General features: G+C 39.5%; 1 protein-coding gene across 1 annotated transcript; it reads right to left on the reverse strand.

The window, feature by feature from the left end:
- Positions 1–500: 500 nt before the first annotated feature.
- Positions 501–7,185, reverse strand: LOC128508359 (GATA zinc finger domain-containing protein 14-like). Its single transcript, XM_053479653.1, has 3 exons — positions 7,153–7,185; positions 7,010–7,064; positions 501–782 (listed from the first exon to the last, which is right to left on the reverse strand). The coding sequence occupies exons 2-3, from the start codon at positions 7,018–7,020 to the stop codon at positions 551–553; spliced, it is 243 nt and encodes an 80-aa protein (XP_053335628.1). The 5' UTR covers positions 7,021–7,064; positions 7,153–7,185; the 3' UTR covers positions 501–550.
- Positions 7,186–17,251: the final 10,066 nt, after the last annotated feature.

Below are 17,251 nucleotides of genomic sequence, written 5' to 3' on the forward strand. Positions count from 1 at the left end.
AGACATGCTTGTTGTGCTGTCTGTAGATGTGCTTGTTGGGGAAGTCATGGTTGTTGTGCTCTCTGTAGATGTGCTCACTGGTGACGTTGTGGTTGTTGTGCTCTCTGTAGATGTGCTTGTCATGCTTGTTGTGCTATCTGTAGTTGTGCCAGTCGTGCTGTCTGTGGATATGCTTGTTGATGATGATGTTGTGGTATCTGTAGATGTGCTTGTTGGTGAAATCGGCGTTGTCGTGCTGTCTGTAGAAGAGCTCGTTGGAGTGGTTGTTATGCTGTCTGTAGACATGCTTATTGGCGAAGTTATGCTTGTTGTGCTGTCTATAGTTGTGCTGGACGTACTGTCTGTGGATATGCTCGTTGATGATGTTGTTGTGCTGTCTGTAGAAAAGCTTGTTGGTGCGGTTGTTGTGCTGTCTGTAGACATGCTTGTTGTGCTGTCTGTAGATGTGCTTGTTGGGGAAGTCATGGTTGTTGTGCTCTCTGTAGATGTGCTCACTGGTGACGTTGTGGTTGTTGTGCTTTCTGTAGATGTGCTTGTCATGCTTGTTGTGCTATCTGTAGTTGTGCCGGTCGTGCTGTCTGTGGATATGCTTGTTGATGATGTTGTTGTGGTATCTGTAGATGTGCTTGTTGGTGAAATCGGCGTTGTCGTGCTGTCTGTAGAAGAGCTCGTTGGAGTGGTTGTTGTGCTGTCTGTAGACATGCTCATTGGCGAAGTTATGCTTGTTGTGATGTCTGTAGACATAGTCGTTGTTGTGCCGTCCTCTTGCGATGCCCTTCTTGCTGTCAAACAAAAAGTAATATTTTGATCACCAACATTCAGAAAACATTAAAAAAATATTTCCAACTGACTGGTATTGATAGTAACGGTGCACGGTGATAGTGACTTACAGAAAAATCAATAATTTTAAATCTGCCCAGTGTGGCAAACTGTAATGTTACCTTAGTAAAAGAGCCAATAAAAGGTCTGAATGAGACTGCTACAGCTGTGACGGTTTTAACATTGACTCTACGATCAATTCCTATCTTTTTGACATGAATATCAGAGAAGTGTACCAGAGCTACTGTGATTAAAAGTGAAGGCCTACAAGCCTGGGCCTTCTGTTTAAACTGATGCAGAACAGGCTCTTTTATAAGAACTTAAACAATTTTTATCTGTACTTTTATGTACATGTACATGTGTTTCTTTAGAGAATTGAAAGCCCCAAGAAAGCAAAAGCAAAATGGCCACTCAAAGAGTTAAAATTATAAGCATACTTGGTTAGATGTTCACGCTGTTGCTTTGTAGGTCTCAGAGAAATCAAGCATGCAGTAAATGAGCTGATTAGACAGGTCATTAGACATACAGATATATGCCAATTGATTTGCTGGGTATAATTGAAAAGAATATACAAACACTTTGAGAGCAAAATGAAAGCTCATTATTTTGCATTTTGACAAAAAATGAGTCTTTTTAAATAGATAGAGATGATGGAGAATATTTAGTGCATGTTTTTTGTTTGTTACCATTAATTGAGAGGTTAAATATAAATTAACATATTTACACACTAAAATATTACTTAAAAACTGTGTACTGACCAGGAGACAATCTTAATCTTGTTGTTGTCACATAATAAAGGGTAAAGTATGCAATCTCTTAGAGAATATTTTGTGCATGCTTTTTGTAAGTCACTGCTTTAAAACGTGCAAATGACAAAATATTTCGGCACAATTGTATGGGTTATATTATATAGTATATAATCTGTTGTTTCAGTTTTATTCCATATATATCTATCTATATATCTACCTGATTCTGTAGTTAGTCAAACATAAGGTAGTGGCAGAAAATTATATCAAGTGAAAAAGTGTTTTTTGTTGGGCAGAAAGCCTTTTTCTTAAATAAATTGTATGTTATGAGAAACAATTTAAATAAAACAGAAAAAATATTGTTTATTGCATCAGCCTCTACCAGTGTCAGTTTCATTTTGGTACATGACGATGACTCACCATAACAGTACAGGTGTGTTGAACCAGGTGGTTTGCACAACAAACTAACTCCACCCCTGGGCTTACTCTACAGTCTCTACATTATTTTTTAAAGGGGTCCTATTATGCTTTTTCAAATATTTTCTTTCATGCAGTGTGTCATGTAGCTGTATGCGAACGTAAACTACCTGCACTATCTGTGACGCTGACCGTGCACGATATTAGTTTTTTTATCATGAGTTTTTGTCTATTAAAAAAAAAGAATCGGCTCACATTCGCCTAAACGAGTCGTTAGCTAATCTATTTTTACTCTGTTACTGATCCACGTCACTCTGTAATATATTTGCATAATGTCTGCCACATTCTTCGTCACGAACAACTTGCCCGCCCACGTTCTACACGTTCTACGAACAACTTGCATGCCATCTTATAATTAACATTACCACACGCTTGTTAATGTGACCGAGCATTCATGCCAGCTTCGCTTAAACACTTTGTAATATAAAAAAAACTATAAAAATGAGAGCACACGAAATCCTTTTTAACTGTTTATTCTCCACCATTCACCAAAACTGAACTCTAACACTCGCGACGTGCGCATGTCTATCTACGGCAAGCCCCGAGGGAAAAAAATCCGGAGAGTAAGGGCACGGAGCATGCGCACTTTGTGCATCACACACACACACACACACACAAAAGACACACACACACACAAAATGCATGAGTAGTAATAGTGGACTAGCGGTGGCGTTTGGACGAGAGAAGGAAAGATTGTTGTGGATCATTTTCTTTCGAAGATTTTTTTTACCCGGATTATCTTTAACTGGACATATTCCCCACCATCGGCCTCTCGGAGAGACCGAACTATACTCCTCTGACACACAATACAATAAACACGGACTTCGGACATTTTCCACTCACTCGTGTTCACATACACATACAGTTTATTATATATAGTTTGTAAATATTGTTTATATCTTTGTTTGGTTGTGGTGCACCTTTTTTATTTACTTTATTTATTTTTTTATAATACACGTTTGTTTTATCTACTTGTTTGTGTTTGTCCTTTTTGCTCACCGGCCTTTTAACACAACACCGACACAAAGATAAAAGACCTCTGGATTTTTGTAGCCACAGTTAATATAAATTTAGCTGGTCGTTAGACGGTAAAACCGACGCCATCTTTTCTATGTATTGACGCGTCTCCAGAGCCGTCGTTCAGTTATGGTCATGGGCGTTTCATTTTCCGACACACGCTGTAGCGGTAGACCAATCATAAAGGACCGCGCCATCTGACCAATCACAGCAGTGAGGGCTCACAGAAAGGCGGGGTTTAGACAAACTGAATCTTCCAACTGCTTCACACGAGTCGTTTACGGATCATTTAGAAATGGAGTAAAATTAAATCTATTTTTGGAGAAAACTAAAGTGTTTTTTGACCTTGCATACATGTAAACCTGTTTTACGAGACTCATTAAGCAATATTAGCAACCCTAAAATGGCATAATTGGACCTAACTATGACATGGGGTTTGAACAACATTTAAATTACATAATGTGTGGCTCATAGTGGTTTGTTTGCTTTTGCTAGGAATAAGCTAAATAAGCTATCATGCTTTGGTAAAATACGGCATTTTGACTATTTCTGTTTTTTTATTATTTTTTTATCTATAGAGATCGAGACAGAGTTTACAGCCAAAAAAGTGGAAAACTTTGACAAAATGACGTCCAGGAAACCCCTCATGAATTAAAGGCACAGAGACAACATTGTTATTGTTTCACATAACAGTAAAATCATTGCAGTTTACATTATTTCTTATGGGTAAATTTGCTTTAAGACAAAATGGCGTCTAGGATTCCCCTCCTGATTTAAAGGCACAAAAAGATCGTATCTTCGTATAAACGATCAAGCACTCAAAGCATAGTACCAGTATAAGTAAGATTCATTTCTTTAGATGCAGTTACTATTTTTTTTTTAGTCAGTATTGTATATTTATGTCAAAGGCATATAAGACTTGCTTTGTCCTACTTACAAACAAATCCGACTCTGGAAATCAAACTCATTCGTAAGTAGGGGACTACCTGTATTATCCTTTTTTATTGTAAAAGATCTCTCTCTTTCTCTTTTTTTCTGCTTCCTGATTGTAAATATCTTGTTTTTCGATGCTGTCAGCAATCGGTTCCACTTTTGATTTTAACACCTGTTTTATGTTATTAGGTGTGTCTTGAAGAAAAGGCAAGTCATGCAATTACACATAATAGTTAGCAGGTAGTAAAATTCCAGCTTCAAATACTACACACCACTGTGGTACAATAGGGAGGTAACACAATGCCCTGCATTGTTCAAATGTAGTTAAATAAAAGTACATATATTTCCTGTAAATAAGAGGTAAAATAAGAAGTATATTCTAATTAAAACTACTTAAGTACAGATACATAAGCTACATACTTAAGTACAGTAATAAAGTAAATGTTCTCTGTTATGTCCCATTTCTGTTTATAAACTTGTGTATTATACTGTATATTATTATACTGCTAAATTTCAATTTATACTAATCATACCGTATGCATGTGTTTATGTTGTACAGGTTGAACTAGGATGTAAACTTGATGTGAATAGAACTGGGACCACATCCAGAGGTAGTCTCTGGTTTGTTTCTAAGTTCTTTTGGAGTGTTCAGAGCTGATAATACTCAAAGTTAAAAATTAAAGTTTCCAGCCCAAACTAAGGACTGATGGATTATGCATGCATGTGTTATAAAAGAGCTGCCAAGATTTCAGGACAGATTCAAGAGAGATTATTAAAAATCAGGACATGTAAATGCACACAATGCCTGTATATACTCTGGTTGGTACAACTGACAATTAAAATAGTCATCCTGTTATTGGGGCCCTGGGTAGTCAATCCCTTTTCCAGTACAAAGAAAGTACAGTCAAACAAGATTCATTATTAATACAAATAGAAGATGAGAAAATAAGAAAAAGGGAAAAAGCACAAATATAAAGTGGGATTTTGCTGCATGTATGTAGCATGTGTGGAAGTGTTATGCTTTGAGTGTTCTTATCAGTATTAAAAGTCCTACATAATCAAACTTGATCTATTCACCACCTTTATTAGATTGTTGATATGCTCGGCACTATTATGACTGATATAATTATGCCTTCTTTTGCGTTTGAGTGCTGCCTGTAGGCAGCTGCAAACGTGTGTTAATTTAACTGGATTATGTAAACATTATTTCTCTTAAGAGAAAATTGCTGCAATACATCTGTGTATGTAAGGGGACGATATAGCGATTTGACTTAAAAATAAAAGCTATTTATAGTTCACCTGACAAAAAGAGTCCAAAGCTCTTCCTTCTGTTTTCCACAGAAAACTGTTTTGAGTATCAACCCATAAGAAATTGGGATTGTAGCATAAGAGTGTGTAAAAAAAGAGTGATTGTGTGAGTCTCACGCGTAATGCATGAGATTTGTCAGCTCTTATTAGAACCCGACCAAATAAAGCAATAAAACACAAAAGCAATAAAACAGTGAGGAATCAGTGAAAAGCAGATTATTATAAAGATTAAAAAGCCATCACAAAGGGTTATCATGACAGAATCTCAACCAAACCACTATGCAGAATTAAAACAATATTTTCACAATTTTCACAATCAAGCTTTAATTCTCTTTTTAAGGTCACTGGCGGTCGTGTAAGCATTTCACTACATTTCGTACTGTGTATGACTGTGTATGTGACAAATAAAATTTGAATTTGAATTTGAATTTAATTTGGATGTCAGATAAATTGAAACATTATCTTCCTCAGGCAACATGTCTCACACACAATCTCTTATGATTCAGTGCAAGTTTGACGAGTCATCCCGTATAATTTGAAAGGAGAGAAGTTTGCCTGTAACATTGTAAACACAGTTTATGACCAGTTGTCTCTCTGTTCCAGATACAAACTTACAGCATTTGAAAGTGTGTGGAATCTATCATGCAAAGTCACAATAATAATACACTAAATAACCAAAAGTATGTAGCACTGACCATCATGGTCATTGTGGATGTAAAAACACTTGCAAAGTCGATTTCTATAAGCTGAAGGAAACTTGTTACTTGTTTTACATGTCATTATTACAACTGGAACTGCGAGACTCAAATTCTTATAAAGCATGATAATGTGAGATCCACAAATCCAGCTCCATGAAGACACGGTGTGTTAAGGTTGGAGTGGAAGAACCAGAGTGTTCTTCACAGAGCCCTAACTGAACTCAATCCCACTAACCCTCACATTTGGGTGGAACTGGACCTAGAGCCTCCTCGATATCCTAACATGTAAGCACCTGAGCTTACTAATGATCTTGTAGCTGAGTAGGCACACAGTAGTCACGCTTCAACATCTAGTGAAAAGCTTTTCCGAAAGAATGGAACACATTATAAACGCAAACATGGAATAAATCAGTAATGGGACATTTAACAAGTTCTCTCTTTCTCACACTAACATCCACATTAACTGATAGACAGATCTATTAGTCTAGCATACTAAGCACCGATATGTGTTTAAAGTGAAATAACGCACTGATAGTTCCTGTGTGATAAACGATCAAGCACTCAAAGCATAGTACCAGTATAAGTGATTACTAAAGACAAGTATGAGAAACACGAGCAGACTTGACAAGTTTGACAAGTAGCATTATGGAATTGTGCTACAGATAATTAATTGATTTGTGTGGTTTTGGTTTCATGTCCTGTTTTTTTAAAGAATTTTTTAAGTAATTTGCTATAATATATTTTATTTATTATCTAACACTATAAATTAATCTGACAGACTATTTACAGTGATTGTCCTGTTGTGTAAAATAATAATGTAATATGTTAAATAGCAGTAGTAGCTATTTGTGTAAATTCAGTAACACAGTCTTACTAAGTAATGCTTTAGAAAAAAAAGCAGGTGACCTATTGTCTGAGTGTGTTATATTTGAGCAGGATAATGTGAGTGACCACAGGAGCTGAGATAGAATTTATACATTTAGCGGGAAAATAGAATATAAAAACACTTACCAGTCAGACATAAAATGGCCAGTATTATCCTATAGTCCATTGTGCTGGTTAGAACCTAAACATAGGGCAAATGTTATTAAACTTAAACATGATGATTTTTCAGGATATACTTCAACTAAAGACAAAATAAAGTACTCACACACCTGTTTCCACGGGTAGCAGGTGTGCAGTGTTCGCGTCCCAGTGGCAGTGTTAGAGTGTAAAATAAATAGCAGGTGAGTGGTCTATTAAACCTAAAGACATAACACTGTGTGTTAATTATGCCAATCCCATTATGTCAAATGGGCCTGAGAGCCAATCACAGCTTGACTGTTTTTAATTGATCTTGGAAACTTGAAAAACAACATTACAACCAAATGACTTTACCTGTTGTTTGGTTTAATCAATTACAGAAAACAATAAGGAACATCTTACAATAAAAACAGTGAAGTGATGTTAAACTATAAGATGTTAAGCCTCTCGTAGGGCTCTCTTGTAGTCCACACTGTACACTGATACGCGTAACTAGTATCACCTTTCTTTAAGCATAAATAACAATAAGAATGAAGTAAAATAATGACCTTGGTGATATGACTCTTAAATTAACTAGTCTGCTGTTGGTTAAAGCTACTGATGTGACCTGAAATGCAGTATGATTTTAGCCTGTAAAAGCTAAGCACTTATTTTTAATTAGGTATAAATATAATGGCAGTTTAAATGATTAATTTGTGTTTATGCAGCTAAGCAAAGTTAATTATTATTATTATTATTATTATTATTATTATTATTATTATTAATGATAACGATAATTGTGATTGTGATGTATTTATGGTAAATTAATCTTACCTATTTCCTCAATAACTACAAATGTTACATAAACAAGAAACAAAGAATCAAATAAATTATTTATGGAATGTGCTAAAAGAACAACAGAAAGACATATAAACCAAGACTGCTCAAAAGCGTTATTGGCCACAGGGTGAGAACAAACTAGGGTGAATATAGCACAAACTAAAACTCTATCTTAGCTAATGAGGTTCAGGTTGAGGAACAAGTTTAGCAGCTACCAAATGACTCTCTATCTATGAATACAATCTTACCAGTTCCTGTAATAGTCTCTCAGGTTGAGTATGTGTCAATAGTCCTGTGATTCACACAGACCCACAATGTCGATTTCCAGGTGGCCAAAATGATCAGGACAAAAAATGAATGACAAACAGAAGATACAGTAGAAAATAGAGTTATAGTTCTGTACTATATATAGTAGGAAATGCTATATGTAGTGATATAGTAATATGCAGTATAAAACCTTAACCCTAACCAAACAATGAGTGGGCACCCGTGCTATCGCTACTCGGCACACTGCACAGCCAGTGTTATTTTTGATATTATTAAGACCTCCAAAAAGCTGGAATTGCTGAACAACAAAAAACAATAAGTGTAACGCATGCCATCTTGGCCCAGTTTGGTTATAATGATTGTCTAAATCACCTAGGAGGAATATATCAAATACCATTGAACGCATTTTGGAAATAAACTGGGTGTCTTAGTTAGCTAGTTAATTTATTCATGCACTTAAACAAGCATTTGTTAAAACTATCATTTGATCCTTTTCACACATTTCATCTGTGGTATGGAGGACTAAACATGACATAAGTATAAATAAATAAATATGTGAATGAATAAGTAAATATAGAAATAAATAAATACATAAATAAATAAATGTGTGAATAAATAAGTAAACATAGAAATAAATAAATAAATGTGTGAATAAATAAGTAAACATAGAAATAAATAAATACAAAAATACAATAAGCCCTGGAAAATTGCTAAATATATTCCTACTTCTGTTTATTAACATATTTCAAGATTTATTTATTTCTGAATTTCCACATTTCTTCATTTATTTATTTTTGTGCCACATTTCTTTATTTATCTATTTTAGATTTTCCACATTTTTATTTATGCATTTCCACATTTCTACATTTATTTTTCACACATTTATCCCTTTATATTTATGTACATAAATTTAAATGCACAGAAATATATATTTATATTTAAACTTATTTTAGATTATTTATTTTTACAAAAATGTAACAGTGAAGTCTGTGCAAGAGTATACTGACCAACAACTTTGCTTTCGGGTGAAGTCTTGGTTGTTGAGGTAGTTGTAGACCTGCTTGGGGTTAAAGTTGAGATTGAAGGTGTAATTGTTGATCTGTCATTAGAAATGCTCAGGGGTAAAATCATGGGTATTGAACTGGTTGAAGAAGTGCTTGAGGGTTAAGTAATTGGCTGCTTGAAAACATACTTGAGGTTGAAGTCGTAGGTGTTGAGCTGGTTGAAGATGTGCTCTGGGTTGAAGTTGTGTGTGTTGAGCTGGTTAACAATGTGCTGGAAGTTGTAGTCATGCTTGTAAAGCTGCTTGAAGATATGCTTGAGGTAAAAGTCATGTGTGTTGAACTATTGGAAGATGTGCTTGGGGTTGAAGATGTGCTCAAAGGTGACGTCGTGGTTGTTGAAATGGTTGAAGATGTGCTTGGGGTTAAAGTCGTGGATGTTGTTGAGGTGGTTGAAGATGTGCTCGAGGATAAAGTTTTTGTACTGGTTGAAGACATGCTTGAGGTTGAAGAAGTGGATGTTGAGCTTGTGGAGGTTGTGCTTGGTGTAGAAATAAAAGTTGTTGAGCTGGTTGAAGATGGGCTTGAGGTTAAAGTCATGGGTGTAGTGCTGATTGAAGATGTGCTTGAGGTTGAAGTTGTGGGTGTTGGGTTGGTTAAAGACATGCTTGAGGTATGAAGAAGTGAATGTTAGCTTGTGGTTGTGCTCGGGGTTGATGTCAAAGGTGTTGGGCTAGTGGAAGATGTGATCGATGTTGCAGTTGAGTTGAAGACATGTTTGAGGTTAAAGTTGTAGGTGTTGAGCTTGTGAAAGTTGTGCTCGGGGTTAAAGTCAAGGGTGTTGGGCTGGTGGAAGATGTGCTCGAGGTTGCAGTTGTGGATGATGAGCTTGTTGAAGTTGTGTTTGTGGTTAAAGCCATGAGTGTTAAGGTGGTTAAAGAAGTGCTTGGGGTTGATGTTGAGGATGTTAAGGTGATTGAAAATGTGCTTAAGGTTGAAGTTGTGTCCCACCATCTCTCAGAAATCGAGGGCGGCATTCATCCAGGCTCTTTTCTGTTCTGGCACCTAGGAGGTGGAATGAACTTCCTCTAGATGTCCGTACAGCAGAGACTTTAACTATCTTTGAACGACGACTCAAGACGCATCTGTTTCTCCGGTACTTGGACTAACCTGCCCCTAATGTTTTGCGTTGTTGGGTCTGTTGTCTTGTATCTTCGTCTTCAGCTGGTTTAGGCCGAGTAAGTTTGCTGGCCAATTAAGTGCAGGGATACCATGGTCCTTAAACCAGGTCCTAGTACCTTCGGCAGTGTGGGCATGTGCCAAGTCCTGCTAGAAAATGACATCATCTTCATAAAGCTGGTCAGCAGAGGGAAGCATGAAGTATTCTAAAACTTCCTGGAAGACAGCTGCTTTACCCTGATAAAAAAAAAAAGTTGACCAACACCTGCAGATGACCACCACAAACCACCACTGACTGTGCAAACTTGTTTGGACTGTTTGGACTGTTCACACTGGACCTTAAGCAACTTGCATTCTGTGCCTTTCCTCTCTTCCTCTAAACTCTAGGACCTTGATTTTCCAATAAAGTGCAAAATTCACAGTCCAGTCCTCTTTGTCTTTAGGCCAGATAGTTCATAAAAAGGAGCCCCAACCAAGTAACCAAGTATTGGTGTAACAGGTATAGAAATTAACCTGTTAAATTGTTAGAATTTACACAAAATTGTTCATTTCATATACCTGATGTAGATGCCTGTTTGAGGTAGGCCCTTTCCCCTTTAAATCCTGTGATGTCATCTAAAGCCAATACAATTTCCTGTTTTGTCCCCTCCTCTTCCCTTTTCCTGATGGAACTGTATGGAAGAGGTATGTTGTTTCTGACTCCCTGTAATCCAATTAAATCTTTATTTTTATTATTCTTTTTATTTCTATATCTTTACTCCAATTTGTGTGTATAATGTTATAAAATATATTTGCATGATTATTTTATGGCATTTTTCATTTTTTTTGGGTTATATTACCAATTTTGGCTTAAACATGTGGAAATCAAGCACATGATGTACATCACATTTATTTTATAGAGAACAAGGGCTATTCTCACTCGAAGGCTGTTTGTTCCTTTATGTGTCAGGTATGTTTCTTAATATTTAATTTTTAAGTTTATTTACATATGTTCAATTATTTATGCTGTAATTCTGCCCTTTTCCTGATGGAACTGTATGGAAGAGAGAACAAGGGCAATTCTTACTCGAAGGCTGTTTGTTCCTTTATGTGTCAGATTAAATGCTTCCAGTGAACCGCCATCTGTGTCCCGTGTCTGATTCACACAACGCAGAATAAAGTCTAACTGGAGTGACCGGTTACACGTGGTGCCGTGACCCTTTGGATTTTACGTGATTGACTGCTCGCCGCTCACCGGGAGTGCTGCTTCGGATAAACTGCGCATGCGCTGCGCGTTGCTTCAGGGACGCCGGAGGAGTGTTTCGCCGATTGGAGAAGCCGCCTCGCGTTTTGGTCTCGTCTCCCGATTTCATCTTGTCCGTTGCTCACCGTTGGATGGTTTCACCCAAACACTTGCACTTGGTGAGGTATGGTGAAAAACTGTTTAGGCTTTTATCAAAGATTATTCGGCATCTTGTTTGTCTTCGAGAGGCATTGAACTGTTAGCAGCACATTTAACGTGACTGAGTTTTCGCGCTGCTGCACGCTCATTATTAATAAAAAAAAAAAAAAAAGTTTTGTACTGTACTCACGCTGCTGTTTTAGTGATTGTCGCGTGTGGAACTTTTTTTTCTTTTTCTTTTTCCTACCCTGTACAGCGTTATACTGAACTTCTGATTACTTTGTAAAAGTGCTAGTACATGGTTGTTTCTGCAAGTGCATATACGCTCATCTATGTAAGGTTGTGATTTCATTTTTTAATTCTTTTTCTTATTGCCTTCGAGATAGTCATTACGTTTCTTTTTGTGATCTCTACTTTACTTAAGTCATGTTTGAGGACACTATTAGTCAGGATAACGTTAGCCCTCTGCGACAGCCCAGTGCTGTGTTCTCAGTAGGTAGGGGTAGAGGGAATATAGTTAATCATACTGAGAACTTATCTGAAATTTCACCTCGATGTGTTGGTAGGGGTAGATTCTTCTTTAATGCTGAGACTGACCATACACATGCATCTGATTCAGGTATTGGTGCCTCAGTGGGCCCAGCTGCTTGTTCCACTCCTTTTACGTGTCCAAATACTGATCGCGTTATCACTGAGTCTTTAGGCGGTATTATCTCTGATTTGGCACAGAAAATTGGTGAAAGCATTTCAACCAGTCTCAATTTGACACAACAGCCAGCCCTCATGCAGTCCATGTCAAATGTGCAGCACTCTAGTGGATGTGTTGATGGTTCCAAGCTAAAAGTTATTGTGCAACATGATGTTACGCCTCCACCATTCTTCAGAGGTGATAAGAGTGATTCATTTACCGTGCATGAATGGGAAGACATGACGCGCACTTATTTGAACAGTAGGAAATGCACTGACGATGCTGAGGTCTGTGAGTTCATTTTAGCTAGGTTAGCAGGAAAAGCAAGGGATGTAGTCAAAGTATCTCTGCGCAGCTTTTCTGGACCAACTGCTGCAGTGCCCCCTAGCAGAGTGTTTGATATTTTAAAGCGTAATTTCAGCGAGTCAACATATTCTAACATGCCTATGGCTGACTTTTATAACACACTTCCCAAGGTAGATGAGGGTCCAATGGATTATTGGATAAGGCTAAATAAGGCAATTGATGTGGCTGACGAGTGTTTGCGTGGGCGGAACAAATGCGTTGAAGACCCAGCAGCGGAAGCTGTCATGATGTTTGTCTCTCACTGTCCAGATCCTGGACTTGCGTTGTCTTTTCAGTTCAAACCTGCTGAACAGTGGAGTGCGGCCGAGGTTCAAGAGCGGCTGGATTGTCACCATAGGGACACGAAAAGAGCTTCTATTAGAACCCCACGTTACCCATCTGTGTCCGCTTGCCATCAGAATACAGTGACGGTTTGTGATGATTCAGTATGCAGTCTTCCGAAACAACCTGAACTCCCGTTAGGTCAGTCACCAAGTTCTAATGTTCTGTTAAACCCCAACGCCGCCCCTTTTGTCTCAAATACCGATACGCAACAGCTGGTTGATATGATGGGTAAAGTTTTAGCGCTATGTACTGCCTCATTGTCAACGTCCAACTCGGCGTGTCCTAGCAGGGCCTCAGGTTTTAAGCCCGACGTTAGTCCGGCGTGTAGAGTATGTCAGTCAAAGGAGCATACAACGTATACTCACTGTATGCGTCATAGGCTGTGTCGTAACTGTTTCAAACCTGGACACTTTAAGAGTAACTGTACAAGGGCAGCAGACTCTAACCCACTTCCTCCTCTTACGCAGTTAAACTAAACAGCCCATGCGTGGAGGGGGTTAGCGTGGGCGGTGACGAACTTCCCCTTAAAGATGCATTCGACCCAAAAGAAGTTTTTGTGAATAGTTGTAAATTGTTGCCACCTGACAAAACAGTGTTGTATGTGGGATCTCAAAAAAATGGTGGAGCTAGTGATCTGTTTTATGCTCCTTTGACTGTCGGGGGCCGGTCCGTGCTTAATGGTTTGCTTGATTCTGGCAGTATGGCTTGCACCCTGAGTACAGATGGCGAATCTAAGTTACGTGCTAATGGCGTTCTCCCAGAACCCTCTGTGATTCCCAGTGACATGGTCCTAGTTGGCTGTGGTGGTCTTATTGTTCATCCTAAATGCACGTATGATCTGGAAATTGAGGTATACAGGTCTAAGTTTATTGTGCCTACTTTGGTAGTACCTGGGCAGAAGGATGAGTTTATTATTGGCAGTAATGTCATCAAACATGTGCTTCGGAAGATGAAGGAGGAGAAGAAATACTGGGAGCTAATTTCCAGCCAAAGCGGCAACGCTGAGTGTGAAGAGTTTCTTGAGCTATTGAGCTGTACTTCTCGTTGGTCTGGGTCAACTCGACCTGAAAAACTTGGCTCAGTTAAGCTTCGTCAAGCAGTCACTTTACTTCCCAGGTGTGAGCACCTTGTCTGGGGAAAATTGCCTGGGAATGCTCATATTTCCCCTGGTAGCACGGTCATTGTTGAGCCCACTACATCACGTTCAGCGCCCCGTCATGTTCTTGTTGGGCGTGTGGTATCTCCTTTGTGGGGCGATCGGTGGGTGCCAGTGAAAATACTTAATCCCACCCAGTCTCCAATAACTCTTCGTCGTAATACAAAGCTGGCTGACGTGTCCCCTTGCTTGGCGGTGGAGGATGTTACTGTCACACAAGGTCTGTGCAGACCTCTCAATGTCCCTGATTCAGCTTTCACCAAGCCTTTTCCATCTGTAGACCCAACGCAATTACTGCATGAGTATGGTTTGGGGGATATTGACATTGATGGGTGTGAGGTCTCAAAGTCATGTAAGGAGGAGTTAGCGAGTCTTATTGTGTCCTATTGTGACATTTTCTCGAGAGACAGGCTTGACTGTGGAGAGGTGAAGGACTTTGTCCACAGGATCCATCTGTGCGATGAGCGTCCTTTCCGTCTTCCCTATCGCAGAATTCCCCCTGCCCACTATCTCAAGTTAAGAGAGGTTCTTTCTGACATGGAGGAGAAGGGAATCATTAGTAAGTCCATCAGTGAGTACGCGTCTCCCTTGGTAATGGCCTGGAAGAAAGATGGCTCTCTGAGGGTTTGTACTGATTTTCGCTGGTTTAATGCAAAAACTGTCAAGGATGCTCATCCTTTGCCTCATCAGGCAGATTGCCTAGCTGCTCTTGGCGGCAATCTTCTGTTCAGCTCTATGGATTTAACATCTGGATTTTACAACATTCCTCTCCATGTGGCTGATCGGCATTACACAGCATTCACAACACCCATGGGCCTATATGAATATAATCGTCTTCCACAAGGCCTGTGTAATAGTCCAGCATCCTTTATGCGCATGATGCTTAGCATATTTGGTGATCTCAACTTTTCCAGCCTTCTTTGTTATCTTGATGACTTACTGATTTTCGCCCGTTCTGAACAGGAGGCCTTAACACGTTTGGAAGTGGTGTTTTCACGGTTGCGGACGAGTAATTTGAAATTGGCTCCGAAAAAGTGTCACTTTCTCAGGCAGTCTATCAAATTTCTTGGTCATGTGATCAGCGGTTCTGGTGTGCCCGTAGATGAAGACAAGGTAGTGGTCATTTCTGCTTTTCAGAAGAAAGACCTGATGAAAGAGGATGGCTCTACGCCTTCTTCAAAGAAAATAAGATCATTTCTGGGCATGGCCCTTTACTACCAAAGCTTTATCCCTGGATGTTCACGAATCGCAAAGCCACTGTTTAATCTGACAGCTGGCCAAAAACGGTTGGTAAAAGGGTCGTTTAGTCGAAAGCGAGCTGGAACTTTCCGTGAGTTGTCTCCCCAAGACTGGACCCCCGACTGTGACGTCGCCTTTGAGGGGTTGAAAAGAGCCGTTTTGGAGAGCGTAGTACTTGCTCACCCTGACTTTGAGCGTCCCTTTATTCTTTGTACTGACGCGTCATTGGACGGCCTAGGTGCGGTGCTTTCTCAAGTTCCTCCTGGTGGGGATAAGGCACGTCCAATAGCCTTTGCCAGCAAGTCCTTGAGCCGCAGCCAAGCCAATTACCCTGCACACAGACTGGAGTTCTTGGCTCTCAAATGGTCCATATGTGACAAGTTCAGCCACTGGCTTAAAGGCCATGAGTTCACTGTGTGGACTGATAACAACCCGCTCACATATATCATGACAAAACCTAAATTAGACGCATGTGAGCAGCGTTGGGTTTCAAAACTTGCTCCGTACAATTTTAAGATAAAGTACGTTCCTGGAAGATCAAATGTTGTGGCGGATGCACTCAGTCGCGACCCGTTCACCAAACCAGTAAGCCAGCGTCTCTTGTCTGAGCCTTATTCTGCATTGTTGGAGCAGGTAAACAGTATGGACGATGATTCTGTGCAGAAGACGTTCCATCTGACATGCCAGCCGCAAACACTTGACGCTGAACTCGAACAACACTGCGAAACAGATTTTTCCATGACTGCTGAGGATGTGTCGTCCATTTTGTCATCTTGTGGTGATTGGGATTTAGGTGCTGTCTCCAGAGCAACATCTCTGGCTGATCACATGAGCTCTTTTGTTCCCGACTGCCAAGATGTCATCCATACCTTTTCATTGTCTGAACTGCAAAGTCATCAACACAAAGATCCAGTCATTTCAAGGGTGACTTTTTATGTCAGTAGGAAGTGCAGACCTTCCAGACGTGAGCGTGTAAATGAGGGTTTGCATGTTTTGAGATTGTTGAGGCAGTGGGACAAACTCTTTTTGCTTAATGGTATCCTGTACAGAGCCATCAAAGATCCTCTTACAAGACACAAGAAATTTCAGTTTGTCTTGCCTGATTCCCTAAAACAGCGAGCTCTTTCTGGTGTTCATGATTTGGCTGGTCACCAAGGGCAACCACGTACACTATCTTTAGCCCGCCAGAGGTTCTATTGGTCCGGAATGGAACAGGATGTGCGTGATTACGTCAGGAGATGTACTCGTTGTGTCCTGAGTAAAACTCCAGAACCGGCAGCAAGAGCACCTTTGGAGAGCATTAAAACCACTGCACCCTTGGAGCTTGTTTGTATTGATTTCTGGGCTGCTGAAAATAGGCACAATAAATCTGTTGACGTTCTTGTAATCACAGATCACTTCACTAAGCTAGCACACGCTTTTCCTTGCCAAAACCAATCTGCTAAGACCGTTGCAAAGAAACTTTGGGATGGCTTCTTCTGCGTTTATGGCTTCCCAAAACGTATCCATTCAGACCAGGGTGCTAGTTTTGAGAGCGAGCTTATAGCGGAGCTGCTGCTTCTTACCGGTGTTGACAAATCGCGAACTTCTCCATACCATCCAATGGGGAACGGTGGAACTGAAAGGTTTAACAGAACATTGGGTAACATGCTAAGATCGCTTCCTCATAGATCTAAACAAAAGTGGCCACAGTTAGTGCAGACTATGACTTTCGTGTATAACTGCACTGCCCATGAAACAACTGGGTTTGCCCCGTTTTATCTAATGTTTGGTAGGGTTCCGAGATTGCCTATTGACCTGATGTTTCAGA

The sequence above is a fragment of the Clarias gariepinus genome, chromosome 20 (assembly GCF_024256425.1).
Source record: "Clarias gariepinus isolate MV-2021 ecotype Netherlands chromosome 20, CGAR_prim_01v2, whole genome shotgun sequence".
NCBI classification, from domain to species: domain Eukaryota; kingdom Metazoa; phylum Chordata; class Actinopteri; order Siluriformes; family Clariidae; genus Clarias; species Clarias gariepinus.